Source organism: Camelus bactrianus, chromosome X, assembly GCF_048773025.1.
Source record: "Camelus bactrianus isolate YW-2024 breed Bactrian camel chromosome X, ASM4877302v1, whole genome shotgun sequence".
In the NCBI taxonomy this organism is placed as follows: domain Eukaryota; kingdom Metazoa; phylum Chordata; class Mammalia; order Artiodactyla; family Camelidae; genus Camelus; species Camelus bactrianus.
In genome coordinates this window covers 90,860,255-90,885,918 of record NC_133575.1, presented here as the reverse complement: position 1 = coordinate 90,885,918, position 25,664 = coordinate 90,860,255, and the positions used below count along the sequence as shown (strand labels likewise).

Here is a 25,664-nt window from a genome sequence, read left to right as displayed (position 1 = left end):
AGTTCAAAAGTTGTTTTCTTTTTAATAAGCTACAGTAAAAAGAATATAGTTGAGATATAGTGGTTTTAATTTCACTCGTGTGAAAAAGTTTTTTCTAATGGTTTACAATACTGTAAATGTCTCCAAGTTTGATTAAAGTAAATGGGACTTGATGGAACTCTTTCCATCATGCAGAATAGTCTTTCTCACCACTGTTGAATCTGTATGATAATAATAATAAGCTCTATCATTGAGCACCTTAAAATGTGCCAGGCACTCTGTTAAGATCTGTGCGTTACACACTTGTAAATACAGTCCCACAAACTCTTAATTACTCTTTGTAGTCAGCTCTTGAAATGGATTTCTTTTCCAGCACCACCTCTGCCCCCATCAACTAGATATTATTCACTAGAAGTGTGAGTCACCTGTAGAAAATTGCATGCATTTCTCTATTTAGTAAAAAATCCACATCTCAAATAGCACCAAAATACAATGGTAGAATGCAGGTAATTTAGTAATATGGATTAAAATTAAGAAGAAGTATTTCTAAGCTGTAGTTAGCCATCTATTTCAAGTAATATTTTATAGCATCCATTATAATTGAGGAATTAACAATCTTTTGAAATTCACTAAGCATTTGACCTACCATCTAAGAAAGCCCTCAAAATATCTAACACAAGTTCATCATATATATACATAATTCACTGAGATTATTCAATTAAAGGCTTACCTAGACACCTGTCTTCATGCCCCCCCCAATAAATTACCAGTATAAATTAAAGAAACACCTTAATCCCTTACTCCTTTAATCTTCAATCAAAAGGAAGAGGAAAAAGAATTTAAAATGTGTAAGAAATTAAGGCTTAAAATTATTTTATTACTCATTTGCCAAGAACAAAAAACCAGCAGTAGTATATGTAGTTCTTAAACTTTTGAGTCACAGATCTCTTTTGATATTCTGATGAAAACTATGGACTCTCTCCCTAGAAAAATGCATACACACATACACATAGAAAAATATTACATATAGTATCAGTTTCATACATTCTCTGAAGCTCAGGTTAAGAAACTTAAGAATAACCTAAAAGTTTCTTACATATTTAGGCAATGTTCATCGTGCTAGGCTGTGATGTTAAATGAATTGTCAATGATACATAATCAATGTATAAATCTACTGGTGATACAATATGTTTTCATTATTATTTGTAAGGAAACTGGGACATAGGACTTTCTAATTTGGCTGCCCTCATTCTTGACAAGTTTGACAAGTTTACCTCCTTTAAGTGTGTAAATAAGTTATCACCTGTAAGTAGTAACTTATTCAAATAAGACAAAATCATTCTACTTGATCTATTGACTATACATTTCAATCATAAGCTCTTAGATTTGATTGAAGCCATTGTGTCATTAGTATTTTTCCCATGTTCTATTTGAAATTAAACCTAGGTTTCAGAGTGTATTATGAACTACTCTTAACTTTGTTAAATAGTAGAAATTAGATGGGTCGTATTTTTTTCCAAATATAACCTAAGGAAGACATTGTGTGGGGAAAGAAATACTCAATGCTTCCAGGTTCCATTTTCTATATTAATCACTTACTGGCCATAGAATCCTTATTTTTCTGTGTTAGTTCACTATTTGTAAATAAAGAATATAACCACTAAGTTCACAGAAAAAGTGAGCAATAAATAGATGAAGTGTTTAGACATTTGAATCAAAAGTATTAAACTACAGTCCTTATATTATATACACAGTCCATTTTTTCCATATATGTATGACATTTCTAATTAAGTGAGGCTTTCAATTTTAACGCTTTCTTTTCAATATATTGATTTATTCTCCCCGCTTTATGGAAAAGAAAGATTGTATGCTAAGAAAATGTAAGCAACTAATAGTTAAAAACATGTATAATAGAAAATATAACTATTTTCTAAATAAACCAGCTCAAAATAAAGCCTTCAATATATTAGAAAAAATATTCTGGTAATAATTACAACAATGTTATTATGAAATAGAGGCAGCTATGTGTGTGTTAACAGAAAATCTTAAAACAAATATAATAATCACATTGCTAAATAGTAGTAGCTTCACATTTTTATATTACATTCCTGCTTAAATGGAGAAAAAAAGCTCATTATACTATTATAAACATAGTATATACATTTTTCTATTCGACATACAAATAAATAAAAATTCCCTCTATTCTAAAACAATCACATTACGTCACCACATATTTTTAAAGATGAGAACTCATTCTGGTTTTCCGCTGGCACTAACAGTAGGTATTTCATGGTCAGTCTCTTTTTTAGGATCTACCATGTCTTTGTATCTTTCCCCACGATGTCGTTCCAGGTATGGCCCCCAGTTAGAGGCTGGTCTGCAGCAGCTTATAAAGCGCTGAAAAGAAAAGAAAAAGCTTATCTTAGATCTTAAATACTGCAATCTATAAACAAGCAAATATCAAACTATATTTTCATTCTAGAGTGTTAAGTCTCTTTGCTAATCAAAATGATATAAGAACCATAAAAAAGTAAAAAGTGATCATCTAAATTCCTAATATACTGTCTACCAAATGATACTCAAATTTAACTAATTGTTACTAGAATCGTGTTACCTGCAAAGCCAAAATAGCTGAGTATGTAAATGATTTCAAAAGAAAGTACGTGACCCCATTCAAGCAACAGCATCACTTTAATGTACTTTCACTGAGTTCTCAGACATTTCTATCCCGGCCTTATAGTAAGAATCAGGTGAGGCGCTAAAGCAATATATACCTTGGAAGTGTATTTAAAATCTGACTCCTGAGCCTGCCTTGTCATTATCCTAGCGAGATGTCATAATCAACTCTATCCCCTTAGGTAGGCCTCCATGAAAGAGGGATAACCCAGGGTCTCAGCTGGGTTCAAGATAATTTACCAGACTTTTTCCAGTTTTAACATACTACTGCAGTATGTATTACAACTAGATGAGGTTTTAAAGGTGAAAATACAGCTATAAAGAAAAAAGGTCATTTGCTTTGTCATCTCAGTACAACTCAAGTATAGATACCATAGCCTTTATGTGCTAAGCATTCTAATAGGGCCTGAGGATACAGCAACAAGCAAGACAAGACCCCCCCTTACAGATTCTCATCTAGTACGTGGAGACACACAAATATATATCCAGCATAATACAACGTTATGCGCATAATTGTATCAGGTTATAGAAGTAGCCTAAAGGGAAGAATGATTTGATTTCATGTTCATAACCTCATATTAATCCTTATTTTGATCATAAGTACTTTATATAAAATATAAGTAATATTAATGTGCTTACTTGAAAGATGTTTCCTTTAGCTTGAATTATTTTTATGATAGCCATAATTGGAATCCAGATAATGCAGAAAATTATCATACACCAGCCTAGAGCAACTGCCCAGTCAGGGTATGGAATTTTGGCATACTCAGGTCTATGAAACTGCACCAATGACCAGACCAAAATTGCCTATTAAAGTAAAATATGAAAAGACAATGCTAAAGATTAGATTTTATTGCACTAATGATTTCAGTTCCACTAATTATTAGCAAATTGATTCTGTTCCTTAGAAATAATTTATCAAAAGCAATTAAAATGAAAAGACATTCAAGCCAACTAAGAGAATCAGGTAACAAACCAGAAGATACCAATACTCAGTGAGCCAATCTAAATAACTTGTATTTGGCTTAGAATAGATTCTTCCAAAGTTACCACCTCCACATATTTATAAATGTTACCACCTCCACATATTTATAAATGTTACAAATACTTCTACAACATGTATTTCAGTAAAATACTTTATGATAAAATGTATCAGATTGAAAGTAAAATAATATCTGAAATTTTCTGTTAACTTTCACTTTTAATAGCATGGTTTTATTCTGTGCTATACGCTAGCCAGCCTATCAGTTAACTTAAGGAGACTGTAAAGTACACTTTAGTGAACATGCTTTGCTCCTTGCTTAGCAGTTATTTCTGTTATTTCCCACTACACAGAGCATCCCTTACTCCACACCCAAAACATGTGCATTCACACGGTGCTGGTACCAAAGCACACTTCACTTCCAGCCTCCTATTGAGAAAAAAACAAGCGCGATATATGTTTGGGTAAAACAGTGAATCTTAAAGATGAAAACAATTTAAGGCCAAGTTTTTAAAAATGTGTTTTTAAAAAATCTACTAGAATGTTGCAGCATAAAAACTAATTTAGAGACCTGTAAAGCGAACAAAACAAAATGAACAAACCCCAAAATCACCCAGTAGTTTCTCTAAATTTACCTGTCCTTGTTTTACTAGAATCAATGAGAATGTAGAATGTACAAATTTTATAGATCATGAAGTTTAACTTTAGAATTAAATAGATTAATTCCTTTAGTTACCGTTATTTAAGTTTATTTCATAATTACTGTAATTTTACATAACTACAAGACAATAGATGAGGGATAGTGGAGTCTAATATTCATGACTTTATACAAAATAGATGATAATGTATATCATTTAATATTTACTACCTTTGCATTTTAAAGTAAATCCAGTTGTCAGATCTATGTAATCAATGAAAATTAGCTGGCTAAAAAGTCTAGTTAGATCTTCTAAGTTGATGAGGGGTTTTATTTTATTATGGAGACTTCTCAAGGAAAACAGTATTTAGTAGCACTGTCAAAGTCATCTAGCAAGAATATGGAGCATCCAAATATTTTAATTCAGCACATCCACTTCTCAACTCCTCACTACTTGAACCTGACCTGATAATGTTAATAAAACTTACCCTCTAAAAACAGACTCTAGGTCAAATTATTTAATGGTCTTTCCTTGGAAAACTTGAAGAATGGAGGCAATGAGAATCAAAACACATCCTCTGTAAAGCTTTGCCACTGCCCCATCCCCACCGTTATCTCTAGTCCATAGTAATTCTCCATCGCTTAAGTGTTTATTTTGGAATTCAACCTTTTACTGTTCTGAACTGTTAAAGATATCACATCTATATGTCATGTTTCTCCAGTAAGACATCTTTGGCTTTCCCTCAGCTCCTAAATAGCACCAAGTTATTAACATAAACTGTTGCCTCTATTGACACAGGTGAGTTTCTTTTAGTAATTTCAGATACAAAATACTTCCCAGAAAAAGAAAAAATACGCATTAACATCTGAGTGTCTCTTAGCAATTAGAAGATTGAATTCCTTGAAGGCAGAGAGTGGGTTTTATGCAACTTTGTATTTTCTGTACCTAGCAGAGAGGTTAAGAACGTTATAGATTGGCTCAGCATATTTTTTAGGGAATGAGCAAATGACTGGTTTTTAAAAGTTTATCCTATTGATAATTTGTAAGTATCTAGGACCTTTAGGTCTATAGGAGCCTGTTTATTTTCTCAAATGATAAATGTTTAACCCTATGGCCTCAAAAATACTACTACAAAGGCATTTTAATTTAGGCAGCTAGTAGGCACCAGTCAAGAAGCAAAAGTTGAAAATCACTAATTTATGACATTAATTTCCTTTATTGTATCCAATGTGAATTTTTCAAGTTTATCTCAGAAATGTTTAAATATACATTATTGATAGCAAATTCATGGCATATTAGTACTTACAATCAAAAGGATAGGCGTAATGACAAACCAGCAAGCTCTCCACCATAGCCAGAATATCCACCTTTTTGCTCCAATCATCATTTCTATGTCTTCAATGAATCTGTTCCCTCCTAAAAACAACAAAGAATGCATTCCGCCCTTGCTCATATTTTTGTTCATTAATCATTTTGTCCCCAAATCGTCTTTCAAGGTCTAAACATTTTCCTATACTACAGCAATGAAGCATATACCTTTAACTGCATTTTATTCATAATATGTTTTTGCCCAATATATTATACTTAAGTATTATAGTAAACATAATGAAAAGGAATCAAACTAAATCATCTTAATAAAATGTGTAGATAATTCTGTAGTCACTATTTACCATAAATCCAGATGATTCCTACTATTTCCAGTATAGCTGCAATCAAAATGCCCCATCCAGCACAGAAATGGTCAATCAGATTAACCCAGTAAATTCCAGCCTACCAAAAAAAAAAAATCAGTTACTCCTAAGTATATTTTAAATTATTTTTATGATTGATGAGGTATTCAAATTGAATTTATTAGTTTGATTTTAACATATGCTACTTAGTTTCACCTCTGCCAGAAAACACAAGGATGACTTCTTTAAATATCTCAAAAAGGATGTACCTTTCATTCTCTACTGAGTCACTGTGAAAAAATAAGCATTTAGAATAGTTGATTATCAAAATGATATGCAATGTCTATGTGCTCCGTAGTAGCTGCCAAGAAATGCAGTCTGTGTTCAAAGTCTTAACTTTGCTGTAATTGGGGAAATTGTCCGTTATTGGACTTTTTCCCCCTCTGCAAAATATACTTACCATCGAAATTATGTTATAATGGGGAAAAAAATCTGGGCTAAAACTCAGAAAACCTTGATCCAAGTCAGACTTGGACTTGTCACTAAACATTCTCTTAAACCCTGGTTTCCTCATTTAGATTATTAAGTACATTCCAACTCATATTTTGTCTATGAAAAAATACTGTAGAATACCTGAGTCACACAGACGAGACCAAGGAGAAACAAAATCAAGCAGCAACCCAAAGTTATGGGAACCCTCATTTTCTTCATCACTTTGGGAAATAAATCTTGAATCGTTGTTGTGATCGTTTCTTTGGAAGGGAAAAAAATGGCATGTTATATGTCAACTCATTTGCCAATAATTTTAATCACAGAAACAAACTTCTATTAATCAAATTTACAAATACATGTTGAGAATATATGCTCAGCCCTACTCCTTTCTTTTAAAAATCTGTAGGGTCCTTTCTCTTGGCGGTCACCACTTGTCAGTTCGGATAAAAATCAAATGCAGCTCTATTTGTTGTTTTTAGACTGTTTTATAAGGGGTTTTGTGGGTAGCAATTTATAAGGTAGCGGGTCCCTAAGGACTGAAGTAGTTTTTGAAAGGAAAAATCTAGTAGAACTTTTAAATAAGCTGAATATTTGAATAAATAACATGGAGCCAGAAAGGCCTTCTAGGTTTAAGAAATAAATGTGTTCATGAAAGAGGGTACTGGTTAAAAGTAGAAGGATGTATGAGTAAAAGGATTAAGAAACATGTTTGAAATTTTTGGAATCAACTAGAAAGTCAACTATAGGAGGCTGAACTTTATCCTGTAAACTATTAAAATATTTTATGTAACTGTGATATGATGAAAACTGTTTCAGAATTTCTAGGTGTGTACCCTAGGGAAAATCTCTGTGTGTACATAGAACCATGTGCAGTAATAATCATTCCAGCAGTGTGTGTCATTTTTAAAATTTGAAAATAATCCAAATGCTTATCATTATGGCAACAGATTGTGAATTAACTGGAGCTATTTGTGTAGCAACATGGATTTCATAATACATGTAAAAACAACTCAGAATGATATGTATGCTATGAAATTTCACATTTCTGTGAAATTTTTAAAATTTATGTTATTTATGGATACATATAAAATGTATACAAACATGGACTGAATAACATACATAATCCTTGGTGACAGTTGCTTCAAGGAAGAAATGTGAATTGTATTAAGGAAAGAAATATAGAGGACTTCAAATTTATCTATAACAGCTTATTTTTCTAAAAAATACCTGAAGTAAATACAAAATATTAATGACTGTTCCTTTTGGGTATCTGATACATGAGTGTTTTGTATTTTTCCATATTTAAAATTTAAGTTAAAAAGAATTTTCAGAAAGATCATTCTGAGAGTAAAAGCTAAAGGAGGCAACAAGGGTAAGAAAAGGATGTTTTTAAGTAGAGGAAACATGAGTAAAATATAAGAGGGATATGTTAACATTACTTACCAATGGAAGCAAACTGAGAGTCGAGACCCAAAGTCAAAAGCATGAAGAAAAATAATATGGACCAAAACGGTCCACCTGGTAGTTGGGCTAGAGCTTCTGGATAAGCAATGAATGCCAAATCAAAACCTAAGAAAAATGAATGGCATTTCAACTTAAATTAGTTGCCAGAAAAATTCACATATTTGGACATTTTCAAAATAAGATACTAGAAAAATCGCATTTTAATTTGGCAACCCAATCCATAATATACATTCTTTAGCAACTGTTTCACTTGCACTTTTGAAAATATTTGGCTAGGGTGTTCTATGGTGTGATCATGTGAACATGTGACATGAACTAAGCTAGTGAGAGAAATTTTGTAAATTGTACATTTCTCACATAAGAAACCTTAAGTATTTCAATGATTTTGTTTAACTGATTTTATTTTTTTAATGAAGAATTAACAACTGTCTTAAACTTCCAGAAACCTAAATTAGGTTACCTTATCTTAGCCTAGAAACTCTAAAAGAATTACACTATCAAGAAAGATAAGCTTACGAACTAACTTTTTAGTCTTCAACTGTCTGTCCAGATGTTTATTCAGAATCACTATATGTAATGCCATTTTATTTATTTTTTTCACTATACATTTCATAGCCATGTAGTGCCATTTTATTTTTTATTGAAGTACAGTTGATTTGCAATATTATGTTAGTTTCAGGTGTACAGCATAGTAATTCAGTATTTTCGCAGATTATACTCCATTATAGGTTATTACAAGATAAGGGGTATAATTTTAGTGCAGTTTTAATTAGTATATAGATACCTGCAAAATTGTATGTAATGAAACTATAAATTCAATCTTATTTTCTATTTGACGTATGTTACGTTTAAAGATGCTTTTTGAAGAATTTTATATGATACTTAGTTTTAAGTATTTTAAGTCTCTCCAACCTCCTGGAGGACTGACCCATGAGTCAGGAGAATTAGCTTCTATCCTAGGCTCTGTCACTTCCTAATTATTTGATCTTCTGCAAGATACAACATTTCTGTACATCAGTCCACTCCTCTGTAAGTGAGCTGGACACTAGATGGTCTCCAAAGGCCTTTCTTGTCCTAACATTCTATTCTCATTCATCAGTCTCATCAAATGACACTAACTGTAAATAGAAATTTAAAAAGGAATTCCTACTTAAGAGAACCCTCGAATTCTGTTACTAAGAATCTTTAGTCAGATAGTTAAGCATCCCGAGTCAATGCCTTTAAAGTTAGGAAGTTCATTGATTAGATTTCTCTAAAGCTGGACACAGGTGTACACTCAAAGTCAGTTGGGTTTCTTATCTATTATGATATTTGTGTGTTTTAAAAATTCAGACCCAATACTGTAATTGTACACAGATTAACTTTTATGTATACTGTCTCTCATATATTCATATATACATATTAATACACATATACATATATAGGTATACATACACACACACAAATTAAATGAAGGTGATGAATGTAAAGTGCTTAGCATGATGCCTGATACTTGTAATTGTGCAGTAAGGACTAAACATTATTTGGGAAAAAACATTAAGGGCTAAACAAAATTTGGGAAAAAACTTAAACAGTTGTTCTATAATATAGCCTTGTTTCTCAGATCATCTAAGAATTATATCATTAAAACAAATCATATAAGATGAAATGAGAAAGTGCAATACCCTAAATCTTGAGTATTTCGATTGCTATAAAATAATCGGTGTTTCTTAAATGAGCTATGTTTAATTGATCAAAGTTAATAATATATAGCATTACATACCTGACTTCACAACTTGAGAGACTTCTTTTCCAGATATATGAGCCATGTGTCCCAGTATAGAAAAAATAGCAAATCCAGCGAACACACTAGTGAGGCAGTTTGTCAAACAAACTACAATGGCATCTGAGAAGCAGTTGTTATTGAACTTATTATAAGATGATAGAGCAACTAAGCCACCCCAAGCCACCGAAAGAGAGTAAAATATCTGTGTGGCAGCATCCTTCCATACCTATAAGAGAAAATAATTTAATATTTAAAAACATACACTCTTAATTTTTTATGCGTATAAAATATTTCATATATACAAATGAATAAGTATTCTAAGAACAAAATAAACACCCAGCTACCCCCTACTCAGCTTAAAATGTCACCAGTCTTTTAAAGCCTCTATGTGCCCTTTCCTGACCATATCACCCTTCCAGTCTCCAGTGGTAACTGCTATCCTGACTTCTATATTTATCATTTTTTAAAATTTTCTGTATATTTTTTAACTATGTAAATAAGTAAACCTAAACAATCTGGCATTTAGCTTTGCATGTCTTGAATTTTATACAAAAGTTTTCTTAATGCATGAAAACTTATACAACCTGCCTTTTTCCATTGACTATTGCATGAGATTTATCTTATCATATGAAATTTCAATTTTATAAGTCAAAAAATGAAAGAATATAGGCAAATTCATATGATTAAATTAAATGTAAGTAGGTTGGAACATTTTTTCCATTGCTGTGTTGCCCCCATTGTGTATACTACAGTTTATCCTTTATCCTGTTGCTGGCCCTTTAGGTTGTTCAGTATTTTGCTGTTAGAAATGATGTACTTGTGCATATCCTTGCACATGTCTCCTCATTCATAATTGTGGAACTGTGATGTCAGAGAGTATATGCATCTTCTCTTTTACTTAATATTGCCAAATGATTCTCCAAAGTGGTTGTATCCCTTTGCACTCCTACTAGCTGGTATGAGAGTTCCCTTTCACCCACATCCTTGCCAACATTGGTTAGAATTTTTCATATGGTCCAAACTAGTGGCTGTGAAATGACAGTTTTGATTACCTTAATTACTTATGAGGGTTTCACATGATTTTTATGTGTTTATATCCCATAGTTTTATTCTGTGACATTCCTGTTTATATCTTGGCCAGTTTTTTTGTTTGAGTTATTTGTCTTATTTGATCTGTAGGAATTCTTTATGTAGTTTGGATTCTAATCCTTTCTGTGTTATATGTGTTAAATTTTTTCTCCCAATTTGTGGCTTATTTTTTTCACCTCTTAACATCGCGTCCTTTGATGAGCCAAAGATTTTGTTGTTGATTTAATGTAGCTGAAAGTATCGATCTTTGCTTTTATGCACTGTCCTTGTTTACTCTGACTTAAAAAAAGAATCCTTAGCCCAAGGTCATACAGATACTATCCTATATTTTCTTTGAAAAGATTTAAAGTTTTGCTTATATTAAGTTTTCAATTAACCTGAACTTGTTATTATGCATATTAAATTAGAAATCCCAATACATTTTTTTCTAAATGGAATATCAGTCGTCTGAGGATAACTGATATTATCAATTATATCATTTGGATATCAGTTATATCAGTTGGATAGTCCATCCCCACATCTGCCACGTATCAAGTTCCATATGTTCATGAATCTGTTTCTGAGATTACTGTTCTGTTCCACAGGTCTGTATGTCCATACCTATGTAACACCACATTATTTTATTAACTATAGCATTATAATATTGTTTCATCTCTGATAGGACAAGTCTTTCTCACTTCTTCAAAAAACTTTTTTTTTTTGTCTTTTCCCCTTCTATATAAATTTTAGAATCAATTTTCAATATCCATGGAAACCTGCTGGGAATTTGATTGGAATTTCCTCCACTTACCAATTTAGGGACAAAAAATATTAATTCTTAACAAGGCTAGTACTAGGCAATTTTTGAAGAATGATGATACATTTAGGCATCCAATTCCCTCATTCCATGTTTTGATTAGAGCCTCCTGTAGCTGGCCCCATCTCTTTAAGAAGCCCCCACACTCCTCATCTAATCTGGCCCTCCCTTATTATTCCCCCCTTTCACAATTTACCCCTCCTGTGTCTTTGCTAAAAGACAGTAGTCTACCTTAGAAACTAGCCTAGGTAAATCCATTTTAATAGTGAATTCTGTAGATGTAACATGACCCCAAAGAAAAAAATCTAATTATGAAGACTTCAAATAATAGGGCTGGCATATATGTAGGCAAAAGTGTATTTTAAGTCCATCTAAACACGGGACTGGTCAGTGGAAGCAGGCCATGTAACATGTTGATTAACAGTTCTAGCTCTGGAGTCAAAAAGAATGAAGTTTAAATCCAATACCTCTTGCTCTTTTTGACTTCAGTGTATTTAACATCTTTAAATCTGTTTCATCATCTCTAAAATGGAGATGATGATGATGATACTAGTAATAATGATAAGTGTCCTAGGAATGATGTGAGAATTAAAGGAGATTTAACACATATAAAGCAATTAGCAGGATACTCAGTGGTAGCTATTATTGTTTTTATGGAAAATAATCACAAATTGATAGTTTCTTTTATGGAAGTTACAAACAATAATTGTCTCCCTGAAAGGTATGCAATCTATTTCTGATTTCAATAGAACTAAAGTTGTTACGAGTAAAATAAATATTTACTATGTCTTCAGAATACAGCTTGATGTTAGATTATTGTTACATTATAATTGCTTTTATAATGGCAGGAAGCCAGTAAGAAAAAAAATGGGTGGATCGATGGATGGATGGGTAGAAGGATAGACAGCTAGATCATAGTTACTTCACTTATATATAACAAAATCATGTTAGAAATAAAATGCTCTTATTTCTTAGGCAGTTGTACATATTAAGAGATGAACAACATGCTTATGTTGGTCTCTCAGCTGCTTTGACTTGATACGTTAGGTATGCATATGTGAGTTCGCAGGGGGCTGGAGGTGGTGTGGCAGGTCTGGGTTGTGTAAGAATGCTACTGCATATGATGTACCCAAGCTGCAAATGAAAGTGAAGTGAAATTCCAAACATAGTTAGACTCTCTATATCTACAAATCTCATAGCTGTATATAAGATTATTAGTTTAGGGATTAGGAAATCTTAATTCAAGATGCACAAACTGGCTGTGTAAATTTAAATGTGAAACTTCTTGGGTCTCAACTTCATCACTATAAAATGGGGGAGTTAGTAAAATAAACACTGGAGACCCCTCTAGCTACAAATTTGTATGGTTCTCTACTTGCCTAGAGATCTCAATAGAGTTAAATATTCAAAGAAAAGGAAAAGATGTTTACTTATGATTGCACGCTTAGAGTATGGATTGGAGAGGAATAAAAAATATCGAAGGAAAAAAATTCTCATTGCCAGCAAACCCAAAGAAGGAGTAGGGTAGTGTTTGTGTTGGGTGGGGAGGTAGGAGGATTAAGCTGTATGTTTCATAAGGAGCTTTAGGCTTAGCTCTGATGTTTTAAAGATCAGAGACACCGAAACAGACCAATATAAAACAGTCATATAAAATTTTCAGGATAGTTTCATGGATCTATAAAGCCCAGGTGATCTGAGGCTTGTAAGAGCCACTTAAAGGAATATCAAAGGGGCTTTTCAACTGTACTCAAAGTTACGAGGTTTAAAGAAAATAGAGGGTCCACTTCTTAGGGAAAAATGTTGCATCTATAATAATATGGTATTATATAACAGCAATAATTGAAATAATTGGGTGCTCATATTTATATAACAGTTGACCATTTCAAAGTACATTAACATATTTCATCTTGTTTAATAACCTAACAGAGAGAAGACGCTGAATCCCAGCTTCCATTTTATTTGTTTCTTATCCGTCATCCAAAATGGTCGAGTTGGGAAGAGATTAACAAACAAGGTTAAAAGATGTGAGGCCCAAGATAAATGAAGAAATAAACAGGGGGCCTGTGGACACATCAGAATGTGTTAATCTCCAACACATAAGTAATAAAAAGTTCATAGGGTTTTGTGGCTAATTAATGAGTAAAAATTATTTGGACAGAAGGAAGGTAATCAAAGGCCAGAGATTGACATGTCAATTCTCAAAAAGGTAATGGATGGATTTGCATGACTAAAAACTGATCCAGTTGACTTGCTTCCCAGAGAAGTTCTACAACAAATAAGTAAATATCTGGATTGTATTTATAAAATAGCAATTGCTGGAAATTAGCATGAGTTCCACAAAGAATATCATAGCAAACTAAAACTAATATCCATTTTGGTTAGGACTACTAGAATGGTAGACAATATAGTGTTTCTTGATTTCAATATAATATTGTGGAGCTTTACCTGACCAGAAGCCTAATGTGTGTCAAGAATGTGACATGAGGCTGTATCAATAGAATACACTTACTGGTAATGCTCTCTGCAGTCAAAATTGTAAAAGATTTTATGTGTCTGTGATACACACAACCATTATCTGGAGATGGACTAGTGTTAAAAGAGGGCTGCCCAATTCATATTTTTAGGCACATGTTAATGGGTCTGGTACAAGTAACAGTTTTGTTTCTGGAATGCTTCATCTATTTCAAAGTTATGTTTTAACTTCATAATCAATTAGGTAAAATTCATCCTTACTTTTGGGATACTAACTTCTGAAGACAATTAAAATGTATATTAGACCATTAAACCATGAGCAGTAATCTTTAAATCTACCGTGAGTTTCTCCGATAAGTCACATAGTCCTAGGTATCAATTTGTAGGTGTTCCTGCATGAAATATTCTTTTTCAGATTAATAAGCCCCAAATCTTTTTGGTCAAATAGAACTAGCTTGAAGAAAATGACTTTTAAAATTCTATTGCTGCAAATGATTATCTTACTTCCTAAGAGAGCATTAGTGTCATGTTAAATAGCTAAATCAGACATCCTCGTGGACAGAAACATTAATAAATCTAACTGCATATTCTTTTGAAGCTCTGCTACATTATGACACTCTTAATTGCAAATCAGAGATTTTCAGTTTTGGCTTTTAAGGTTTACCGCCTCAGATAATTTAAAATCCAAGTTGTCTTACCTGAGCTTCCCTAAGTTTTGTAAAATTTGACTGTGCTCCTATGTAGTAAGAAATGCCTTTTGATGCACCATCCAGAGTTGCCCCTCTGATCAACAGGATGAGTAAGACAACATAGGGGAAAATAGCTGTAAAATATACCACCTACCAAGAAGAATGACCAAAAGTTAATAAGTTATTGTTTTAAATCATGGTGTAAAATTGTATACAAATTTAAGTTATTAGCCAGCTGAAGTGAGTAAAATAAAGTATCGAAGATTTCATTAGGTTCTTAATAAGTCTGATAACACCAATACCCATGTTGACAGAATTTCCTCTTTCTGTTCTCATCACTCTCAAATGACCCACTTTCAAAACATTCTGGTGTATGAAGCAGTATTTCCCAGGTTCTTGTAAATACACACTACATCAGCAGAGGTAGCCTGGAATCTAGGTGGAGTGCTTTCCTAGATGTATCCTAATAAATGAGGGGACTGAATATCATCTCTTGGTAAATTACTACATTGAAGTAGGAAGGGAAATGATTTTAAACCCTGCAATGATTAGTATATACTCAGTCTCCAAGGAGAAGAAAAATACTCTCCTAGTAGGTGTCCAAATCCCATGAAAGTTGATTAAAGTGAATACTGGACACTATCCTTCAAGCTACCATTTAGAGACTTTGCTAGCACACATATATACACCTGAGGACTGCGTGTGTCCTGAAAACACATGGTTTCAGATGAGCCGACTGCCTTTGAGGCTCACTTTTCATTAATGGGGAGGATTTCTTTGCTCCATAGATGTCCTATGTTTGATAACATGCCCAAGGAAACAATTTAAATAAGTCACCCAGAGACCAATAAAAATTAATTGCCTGGGTAAATGGCCTTTAATGGATTCTTTCAGTATTAATATCAAAAAGGAACCAAGGGTTCCAAAAATGCACAACTGCAACATTATTTTGAAAAGTTTCCACTGACTTTGTGATGTTCACAGTATTTTTGTGATCTAACAGCATGTCTCATTATAATTTAACATTAGCTGAATGCGCTAGATATTGTACCAGGAATACAAAAGAGTATCCACAGTTATTTCTGTCTTCTGTTTTTAAGGAAATTTCACTCTGGTAGTTACAAACACATACATATTCACTTGCTCACAGAGAAAATTTCATGTTCTCTGAAATTGTCACAGTGCTCTCTGAAAGTTAAAAAAAAATAAAACAATGAAGTGGGAAATTTTTTCAGAAAGGACTCTCTACTGAGAGAGGGTTCTGAGTCAATTTTGGCAAGTTTGGAGAGAACAGTGGTATAGTTGGTTTTTTTTCCTTCTCTCTCCAACTAGGGGAATCCTAACACTACTACCCTATAGAACATATATAACAAGGATCGAGGCTTTCCAAACCAAACATTGCAATATATAATTCTATTCAAAATGCTTATTTATCTAGTAGGACAGAAATTTTTAAAAATATACTCCCAAGCTTCAGAATGCTGTATTAGCTAGAAGGGTCCAAGTTTAGAGTAACTGCATGAATCTCATACCAATTTTTGCTTGTTTTGTTTCATTTTTAATAATAGCAGTGTTCTTATGCGTTTTCTTAGAGCGAAACTGCCTACTTAGAAAGCTTTTCACACATTTGAATGTTCCCATTATAGAAAAAAAACATGCATTTGGTAAGTGCTCGGCATGGAACCACAACGAAATTGGAAAACCGCTACATCACTATCTAATCTGTTTTCTAAATTACCTTGCCAGAAGACTTGATTCCTTTAAATAGTGCTGCTCCAACTATGAGCCAAGCCAGAAGAAGACAAAGTGCTAAATACCACACAATGACTCCAGTATCATCCATTCCATTTGACCGCTGGAGCGCAACTTTACTGAAAACACAGAAGCCCTTTGATGAACACACAATCACTTGTCTTAATACATTGAATTTTGTAATATCTTTCATCCAGGGGGAAGCTTCATGAGTATTTTATCTTATTAATACATCAATGTCATGTGAGCCTTTTATTGATACATTTGTATGGAGGAGCAAAAATAGTTCAGTGAAAAACCAGGCTTTGAACTTTCTGGTTAACTGCGAGCCAATCCACAAAGTTTTCCAAACCCTAGAATAAAAGATCCACTGATTCCTTTAGCTACGATTTTCCCCTAATATTTCAGAGCTCCTCTATGGAAAGAAATTAACCTTACATCAGATTATTTCATTTTACTCGTTATAGTATTTTTTTCCTCAAGTTAAAATGATGGAGAAAACATTCAAAATTACACTATACTTCATCATACTTGTAGTTATCATCAAACCTAAATGGCCCCATTATGTATATCTTTTTCAAAGGCTTTCTCTAAAATTTCATGATTTCCACTAGGGACATATATGGATTGAGGATTTTAATTTTTAGCTAGATGTTTGGAACATTTCAAGATCCAAATTTTAAAAGGGTCACAAAGAGCAATACCACGTAGATGAGGAAGAGCTCATGACAGCAGTAGAGAAGTTAGGTAAAGTTAAAGAGTAGGTATGCAGTAAGAGAGATCATTTAAAATTAATAACCCAAAATATATATATATTATATATATAATATATATAATTATATATATAACCCAAATATAACCCAAAACATCTATTTTTACCATATAATGACAATTATAAGCAAAGTGGATAACGAAGAATTGCAGTCTTAAATAGCTGCAATTTTGCCCCAAATATTACTCATCACCCAACTGTTCCTTACTAGAATTTGCTCATTGTAGTCTAAAATCTGAATTTTTTTTCTTCTAAGCAATGCCCTAACTTATAGCCAATAAGTACTATATAAAGCATCATTGCTACATTGTGCCCATTTAATAACTAGTTTATAAATGGCAATCTGTAGTATGAGCTAATTTTGCAGGCTACTACTACTCACCCAGGATAGGTAAGCATCTGAGCCAAATGAAGTATAATTTGCTCTGATTCCCCTTTTTTTCTACTTATATGAGTTAAGAAAAGAGCTGATCAATAGCTTGTTGTTCTTTATAAAAACTTGTAATAACATCTGCTAAAGACATAGATAATTTACTGTACTTACTTCCAGTATTGTTCACTGGGAAGCTGCCCTGGCTGAGAAATTTCACTTCCATTGAGGCAGGTAAAATTGTTGGCATCTACCCAGCTTTTATTCATTTGGATGATTTCAGTCATGTTTATACTCACATTACAATGTGTTACTGAAAATAAAAAAAAAAGAATACACACACACAGACACATACTGAGTTTGAGAAGAGTAATTTCCTGGGAGAAAAATGTTTTAATGGTGAAATATTCAAAGTATTGCCTAAATTGTTACTTGGTGAAGGTGGAGTAGAAATCTTACTGATGCCACAAGCCATACACGTTGAGTATCTTCAGTGTTCTCCACCACTAAGCTGGGGTTGAGTATGAAAATATCTGCCCTTTTAAACTGTGATTATATTTATAGTAACAGCTATAGAATAACAGCCATTTCAGTTGGGACTTAGTGGTCTAAGGAACTTTTTAATATGTGGACTTACTGAACCTAGATAGATAAATGACATCTTTAAATTCCAAAGAACTGTTAAATCTCTATCACGTTATCCTCTGCTATGCATGACAACACTCACCATCTCCTGAAACACTGTTACTATCATAAACAGTGTTTTTCTCTCTTATCACTTTCCCAGTTTTCTTCCTTTTCCCCTGCCCACAACTTCAGCCTGCAAGAAAGACTCCTAGCAGTGGTTTAGCCTTACTGACTGCCCTCAGAAATGAATATATGGCATTAATCAATTTTCAGGTTACATGTGCTTTATTCAGCTTTCATCAGTAACCTATGGCTCACTTAAAATTGCACCTAAATTGGTTTAAAAAGTGATTTAAACTTTTAATCTTATTGGAAAATACAAAAGAATGATACAGAGTTAACAATATTTTTTTAATAAATAAATGAATTTTACCTATCGGCGTTCTGCTACAGTTTTCATCTGCCCAATCAGAACAGTGTTTCCACGGCAGCTCACTTTGGAATGAAGCAAACATGTAGTAAAGACTGTAGGCTATTATGACATTGTAATAGATTGTCACAAAAATGGATATCAGGACCATTGTAATCCCCACACCTGGAAGAGAACAATTAAAACAAAGTGAATTTTCTTTTGCTAATTCATAAAGCTGCATCTCAATTTCCCCAAAACCTATTTTAAAATGAGAAAACTGTTTCAAACAACTTTTTCTCTTTTATGGGGGTGGGGGAGAGGCAGTAGTACTGTCTGAGTAGCTTTCTTTTCCAAATTAAAATTATTTTGATAGTCAGCTTTCTGAGACAGTTTTTTAGTTGATCAGAAAAGGTACTAAGACCAAGGGCAGAAGTCCTGTGTTAAACCACTGAATTTCACATGAGGAAGAACTCTAAGCATACGCTCTACCACTGAACTACTACCCTCCCCCACCCCAAGCTGTAAATTCTTGTCAGCGTGAGTACTATTCTTAATAAAACAAAAAAGAACAAAAACAAACTATTCAAAGCTCATATCCTATAGACTCACTGACCAATACTTACATCTTCGTCTATAAACCAACATTTTGACAAGTAGAAGATAAAGTCTCTGAATGGATGTCCTAAAAAGATAGTGCACACCACTTCTACAAGTGCATATAAAGAAAATTCAATAATTCAGTAACAGTCCGAATTTCAACTTCCCAAGTTTCTTTAACTCAGTAGTTCCAAAATGCAGTTTAGCATACTGAATAGAACTCCTACACTTCAGACTAGCTTTTGAGGTAGCTTCCTTAATATTCCAGCACAATATTCTCTTCACCTCGCTATAAATTTCTTTTTTGATGTTGCATTGAAGCTTTTACAAATAGTTTTCAGCAGCTAGCACATACCAAAATGATATCTAATCTTCCAACAGAAAGGCTGTTTGATGTTTAATAACAATCAAAGCATTTTTTTCTAACTTTCCTACTGTCCTATTCCATTAGGGGCATCCAAGAAAAAATAATGACCTGCCCTTCAACTTTTCTGAATGAGGCATTGTAAAAGATATGCAAAAGCAAGAAGACGAAGATTGCATAGGAAGTAGAAAAAAGCCAGAGCTATAAAGTTGATGCACAGGACTGTGCCAAGAGAATTTAAAAGGTGAAAATAAGAAAGGGGGGAGGGTATAGCTCAGTGGTAGAGCGCATGCTTAGCATGCATAAGGTCCTGGATTCTATCCCCAGTACCTCCATCAAAAAACTTAAATAAACAAACCGAATTACCTCCCCCCCCAAATAAAAAAAAAAGGTGAAAGTAAGACTATAATGACACCATTACAACCCTCTCTCATATTCTTCCTAACCCCTACATCTGCAGCCCAAGATAGACAGATACACAAATTAACATTTGAGTTCTAAATTCAACAGTGGCAAATATTCAGAAAAGCAATGTATGCCTCTTTGCCTTTAACATGTCCAAATTTTAAATACTTTTTGTCCACATAATGAGGACAGCTATATGCAGGAATGGACCAATAACTACAGTAAGGAAAACATTTTAATACCAACCTTGAAACAATGGAAGAATTCTCCACACTGAAACTGGACCTAAGCTAGCAAATTGTCCCAGTGAACACTCTAGGAAGAATAAAGGTAAACCAGCCAATGCTAGCATAATCGCATAAGGTATCAAGAAGGCACCTAGAAAACGCAAAACAAAGCACTGTTATATTCCAAAATCTTGATGGCGTGTTGACAACCAGCATAACATTTTGAAAGCATTCTGATATAGTGGAGTCAGGGAGTACTGGGTTTAGGCTCCAAATTTACCACTGTCTGTGAGAAAGTAGTTGATTCTCTAAACCTTGGGTTCCTCATCCATGAAACGGCGATGCTAGTATGACCTAATGAGCTTGTCATGATTATTAAAAACAATAGCCCATAAAAAGCGAGCCAGAGAAGTTGAACGATCACAGACTTTGGAGCCAGATATACCTCGGTTTATATCGTGGCTCCACTATATACTAGTTATATGACCTAGGGCAACTTACCCAACCTCTCAACCTTGGGATCCTCATAAATGGGAAGAACAATGCAACTCATCAGTTTGTGGTAAGGGTTTCATTACAGAGCATATATGAAAACACTTGGCAAAATGGGCAGGCACATAGTACATGTTCAAAGTTAGTTTCCCTCCCTTCTCCTTTAAAAATAAATGATCTGTTTTTAAGAGTTAGGGTGTAAATGTTACAGGTGGTTCGGAGTGCAAGTTAATGCAGTTAAGTTCCTTATTCTCGAAATAGTCATAAGGGTCTTCACTCAATATTAAGAAATTGATGATTTTGGTAGAAAAACCCAAACCTTTGAGATGCATTAAGAATCAGCTTTCAATTTCATAAGGATTAATTCTCCTACATTTAGATTATCCAGACCCCCTTTTGGTTTTTGTTTTAAATTTTTTATTATTTTACTTTGTTTTCTGCCCACTTTAGGGACATGAAATTGCTCATTAGAACTTTGACCAGACTCTAGGTAGAAGCCGGGACACAATATTAAATTTATTGATCAAGTATTCTAGGAGTCTTAACAAAGTTTTATAAGAAAATGTGGGGATCAGTGAATAAAAATGGGCTTTAAATTATGTATATTTCATTCACTTAGCCATGTTATCTTTCTTCCTTATGTGTTTTTCCCATTATGATACTGTAACATCATACCTGGGAAACTACATTTTTCCAACCCTCAAAATATATACTAGTAAAAGGAAGAAGATAATAAAGTACTTGTTTCATACAAGTCACTAGTCACCAGAACATAGGGACAAATTCGTTCTTATATACGTTGCAATGTACAAACCATCATTACTATGACTAATAGAAGTTTAATTCCTACCCATGATAAATAGGAAGAAAAAGACAAAATATCTCTGTTTAAATACAACGATAAGCAAAGTTTCCCTAGCCCAGTGTAAATAGGTTTTTAGATACACAAAAAAGGTTTTTCCTCAGTGTTATATATGGCTTTTCATCCATTATATTGTTTCATTATTAATAACTACCATAACTGGTAAATTATTAATATTCTGTGTGTTCACAAATTGTTAATACTGCTGACCTAGACCCTAAGGTAGTCTGAGACTTCTCATAAACTGTTAAAAAGCATCTACAGAGAAAAATGAGTCCAGATTTTAGCAACAGTCTTTCAAACCTGACTGTATTTTTAAATCTGATCTATTAACATTTGACAAATTTGAACTTCCTGTTCCTTTTCTACCCTTGAGCAAAAGAGAAAGAAGCAACTGAGAGAGCCTAGATCAGCCATTACTCAAATGATGTGATCTTTAAAAACTGAGATCTGATGTGATATATTAATTTTTAGAGGAAATGGTGAAAGAGGTAATAGCATATGATAAATAATGCCACTTTGTTTTGGCTAAGTCTAAAAATCTCTATTAAACCTGTTTTAATACAGTTCCTGGAAATTGATAGCAAGTACTGGGCCTATGTGTGACGTCAAGTCACAAGGAATTTCTTACTCTAAACCTGAACACAAGAGGCTGGAAAGGAGCCCGAATGCTTCTCTTTACTACGCTGGACCTTAGGACACAGACACCAAAAAGATTGATTCCTGACTCATCTTCCAACTCAAACTTATACCAAACCCATGATTCAACATCATAAGCTCTAAATAGGGTAATTAATGGCACCAAGACTTAGAGTGTTTGCTAAACAGAGCTCCTTTCTTAAGTCTCTGAAGGCCAGAATGAATGCTTTAATGCAACCAATTAACAAGGAATATGAGATTGAAATATCACCACACAAAATCCTATTGTACCCAGCAAAATAATTACAGTGGCACAGTTTCACTGGTACCCAATTATGAAATATAAGGGTATGTCACTTCTACACTTCTAACAGAACCTATAATTACAAGTAAATAAAATATGGTGTAAGTGAAAAGTTGTTTCGACATTACTAGAGGATTGTGCAATTCATTTTGTTTCCTTCTGTGTGTCACCTCAGTTATTTTTTCTCCTTGTTCTAATTGAGTCTTCCTTAGTAATCTATGAGGTATAAACAGTATTATTTGCAGAAATTAAACACCTGGCCTTGAACTAAATTCTACTGCATTTTAGAAGGACCTTCTAGATGGTCAACCCAATTTGGAATACATGTAACTGAATATTGCAGCTTAAAGTACTAAACGTTTAATTACTTTTTAATCAACTCCTTCCACACTTAAATTTCCAAAATGCAATGCCTTATTTTATTTAAGCAAACAATTTATTTGAGCTTCTTATTAGAACTAGAATTCCCTGCCATTTGCTCAGATTCAGCTATAAATTAAGCAAAACACAACTTGAATCTAAATGGATTATCACAGGAACGTGTATACATGGTTAAAGGTTACATGGAATCTCAAATCAACTCAGAAGTGCTAAATACACAACTTGTATCAAGTTTATATTTGAGGATTTTGTGAAGCCAGCTTCCCAACTTGAGCCAGAAACTCAGTCTAATAATAAATGCAGTCTGCTCACTTCCCATACTCCTACTAATGTATACTATCATATACCTTTACTCAGTTCTTAAAATGAGAGACCATATAGCACCCCAGCTAAAATTGGAGGGGAAATAAATCGGGAGTGGGGGGTGGTAAATACCTCCGCCATTGTTGTAGGTCAAATACGGGAACCTCCACACATTCCCCAATCCCACTGCATATCCAACCATAGATAGAAGGTAATCCGATTTTTTGGACCAGTTACCACGGTCCTGATTCTCATCATTTTCACCAACATGGAAATTCTCAGATGAAGCCGTCACTTTCTGGAAAAGGGAAAATATCAACAGCTTATCTTTCTACTATTAAAAATTCTGCAGAAGCTTAATTTCACAAATCCAGAGAGAGAGAGAGGCACTGAGAGATAATGAACCTTGAAAGTAGCCAGGGAACCCTTTCTGAAAGTGGGGAGGTTTCTGCTGATGGCTGCTTTTACTTTACAGCATTTACCCCTTGAAATGCAAAAAGCTCTAGGTGGGTATTTTCACTACTTCTTTAGGTTAGATCTTACAAATTTTGGCGGGAAGGTTACATGCGGCACTCAGCATGAAGGGCAAATGAAGGTGAGCAAATAAGGTTTCAAATATGCAAGTCTTAAAGATGTAAAATTAACACTCTTAAAATTGGAGATCTTTAAGAAGGATCGAGTATAGCTACTACAGAGAGAAAAGTCATAGATTCTTTTTCCTATAAGCTGATAGTTTCGATGTTTGGTGTTGTCAGGGAAGTTTCATTTCTTTCCGGAGTAAAATCAGTGCTTTTCTGAAAGCCACAGAATAATATTCAGAGGCAAACTCTCCTGTCCCACCAGGTGGAGCAGCACTCTCTCCACTTCAGAGGAGAAGGGAGGGTTCCTCAGGTCAGATGAGGACAGTGCATTTTCTCATTTCTCACCAGCATGTGGACACAGTCCGGAGAGGGACAGAAAACAGAAGTTTGTGGGCACACCCAAGGCAGAGGATGAGGTGACCCTAAGTCTTCTAGCTACCAGAGTAAGAGCTGATTGATTTTTCCTCCACTTTATGGGGGCATCTCAGGCACACTTGAAGTCAGTTAAACAGAAAAGTGGAAAACAAGGAACAGCTGCAGAAACCAAAAACAGAGACTTGCCTCCCCTTCAGTTTTCCCTTCCCAGGTCCTCCACACCCCCCACAGCTCCCAGACCCCTACCTCCTTCCCTCTGCACTTGAAGAAGCTCAGGCATTTCAACTTGTCCATGGTTCACTCACTCCCTGGGCTCGCTCCGCCTGTCTCGCAGTCTGGCTGGGCTTGACTGGTGGCAGGTGCACACTCCCCCGTTGCTACCTGCCAGAGTGAGCCACCTTGCCCAGGGGTGGGACCATTTATGGAGGGAAGCTCCCCCCTCCCCCGCCCGGGCGCCCTGTCGTGTCAATTACCGGAAGGGACTAAAGTGAGGCTCTGGTTTTTCCCCAGGTAAGCTGGCATGTAGCAATCCCTAGCCCCGGCCCCAGGAAAGGGCTGGGCTGTGAAAGAGCGGAGCAGTCTGAGCCGAGATGACTGACAGCCTTTGACTCAGAGCCGCGCAGGTGCCTTCGCAACCTCGTCTCCTTTCCCGGCTTCCCAGCTTCCTCCTAACCTCTTCTATTAGTCTGGTCTCTGTCCTGGAGCCAAGTGCTGATCTCCACTGGTGCTGCAGGTGGGGAGGGCATGGTCCGGGAGGTTCGTTCTGTTCCCCAAGTTTCTCCTGAACAGACTGTACTGTCCTGGGCTCTGGGATTTCCTAAAGTTTTGCCCCTCACTAGAAAGCACTTGATCCCCTGGGGCAAATGCTGCTCCCAGAGGGAGAGCTCCGGAATTGGGCACCTTGAAAAGCAGCCAGTTGAGATAAGATTACTCAGCTGGCTCTGCCTGAAAAGATCAACTTTGAGCCTATGTCTCAGGCACCTTTTGCAGCCTTCAGGACAGCACTGCCCTTTACAGGGATTGCTTTGTGTGCTATTTCAAAGAGGCCAAACAAAAACAAATTATTGAGCAGGTTTATGGGAAATTCTAACCCTAACAAAGGACTCCAGTTTGCAAGAAAGGTGAGGCCTATAAAGTAAACTATGAGGAAACATCCCAGCTTGGCCAGGGAGGAAAGAATTATTATAATGCTGTTTACCAGTGCAGCACCTTTTCACCAGAAAGTCAAAGGATTTAAACTCGATCTGACGAGGGAAAAGATGGTGGCGGTTCTAGGAAAAAGTACAAATCGCCGCACACAGAGGAGCCAGCCGAAAGCCAAATTCTGTGTCCTGTGTGCAGTTCCTTTGTTCTCTGCTGACCGACATGAATTTTCCATTTGCAGTAGAAATATGCCCTGGGGAAGATGAGCAGGTAAGGTAGAGGAAAGTCCACGAGGGAAGTGGGAAGGTAGTAAGGAAAAAAAAATCAATAGGTTTCATCTAATCTT

At 34.7% G+C, this 25,664-nt stretch overlaps 1 protein-coding gene and 1 long non-coding RNA gene across 3 annotated transcripts in view; one reads left to right on the top strand and one right to left on the bottom strand.

Moving 5' to 3' along the window:
* The window catches only part of LOC123614653 (uncharacterized), an 82,960-nt gene that overhangs the window by 39,446 nt on the left and 17,850 nt on the right, over positions 1-25,664 (top strand). The window lies entirely within an intron of this gene.
* SLC6A14 (solute carrier family 6 member 14) lies at positions 3-25,011 on the bottom strand. The gene is made up of 14 exons (XM_010947419.3): positions 24,422-25,011; positions 23,352-23,517; positions 20,258-20,389; positions 18,667-18,828; positions 17,781-17,919; positions 16,451-16,583; positions 14,722-14,862; positions 9,664-9,892; positions 7,881-8,006; positions 6,579-6,697; positions 5,946-6,045; positions 5,582-5,691; positions 3,295-3,462; positions 3-2,376 (listed from the first exon to the last, which is right to left on the bottom strand). The coding sequence occupies exons 1-14, from the start codon at positions 24,467-24,469 to the stop codon at positions 2,230-2,232; spliced, it is 1,920 nt and encodes a 639-aa protein (XP_010945721.1). The 5' UTR covers positions 24,470-25,011; the 3' UTR covers positions 3-2,229.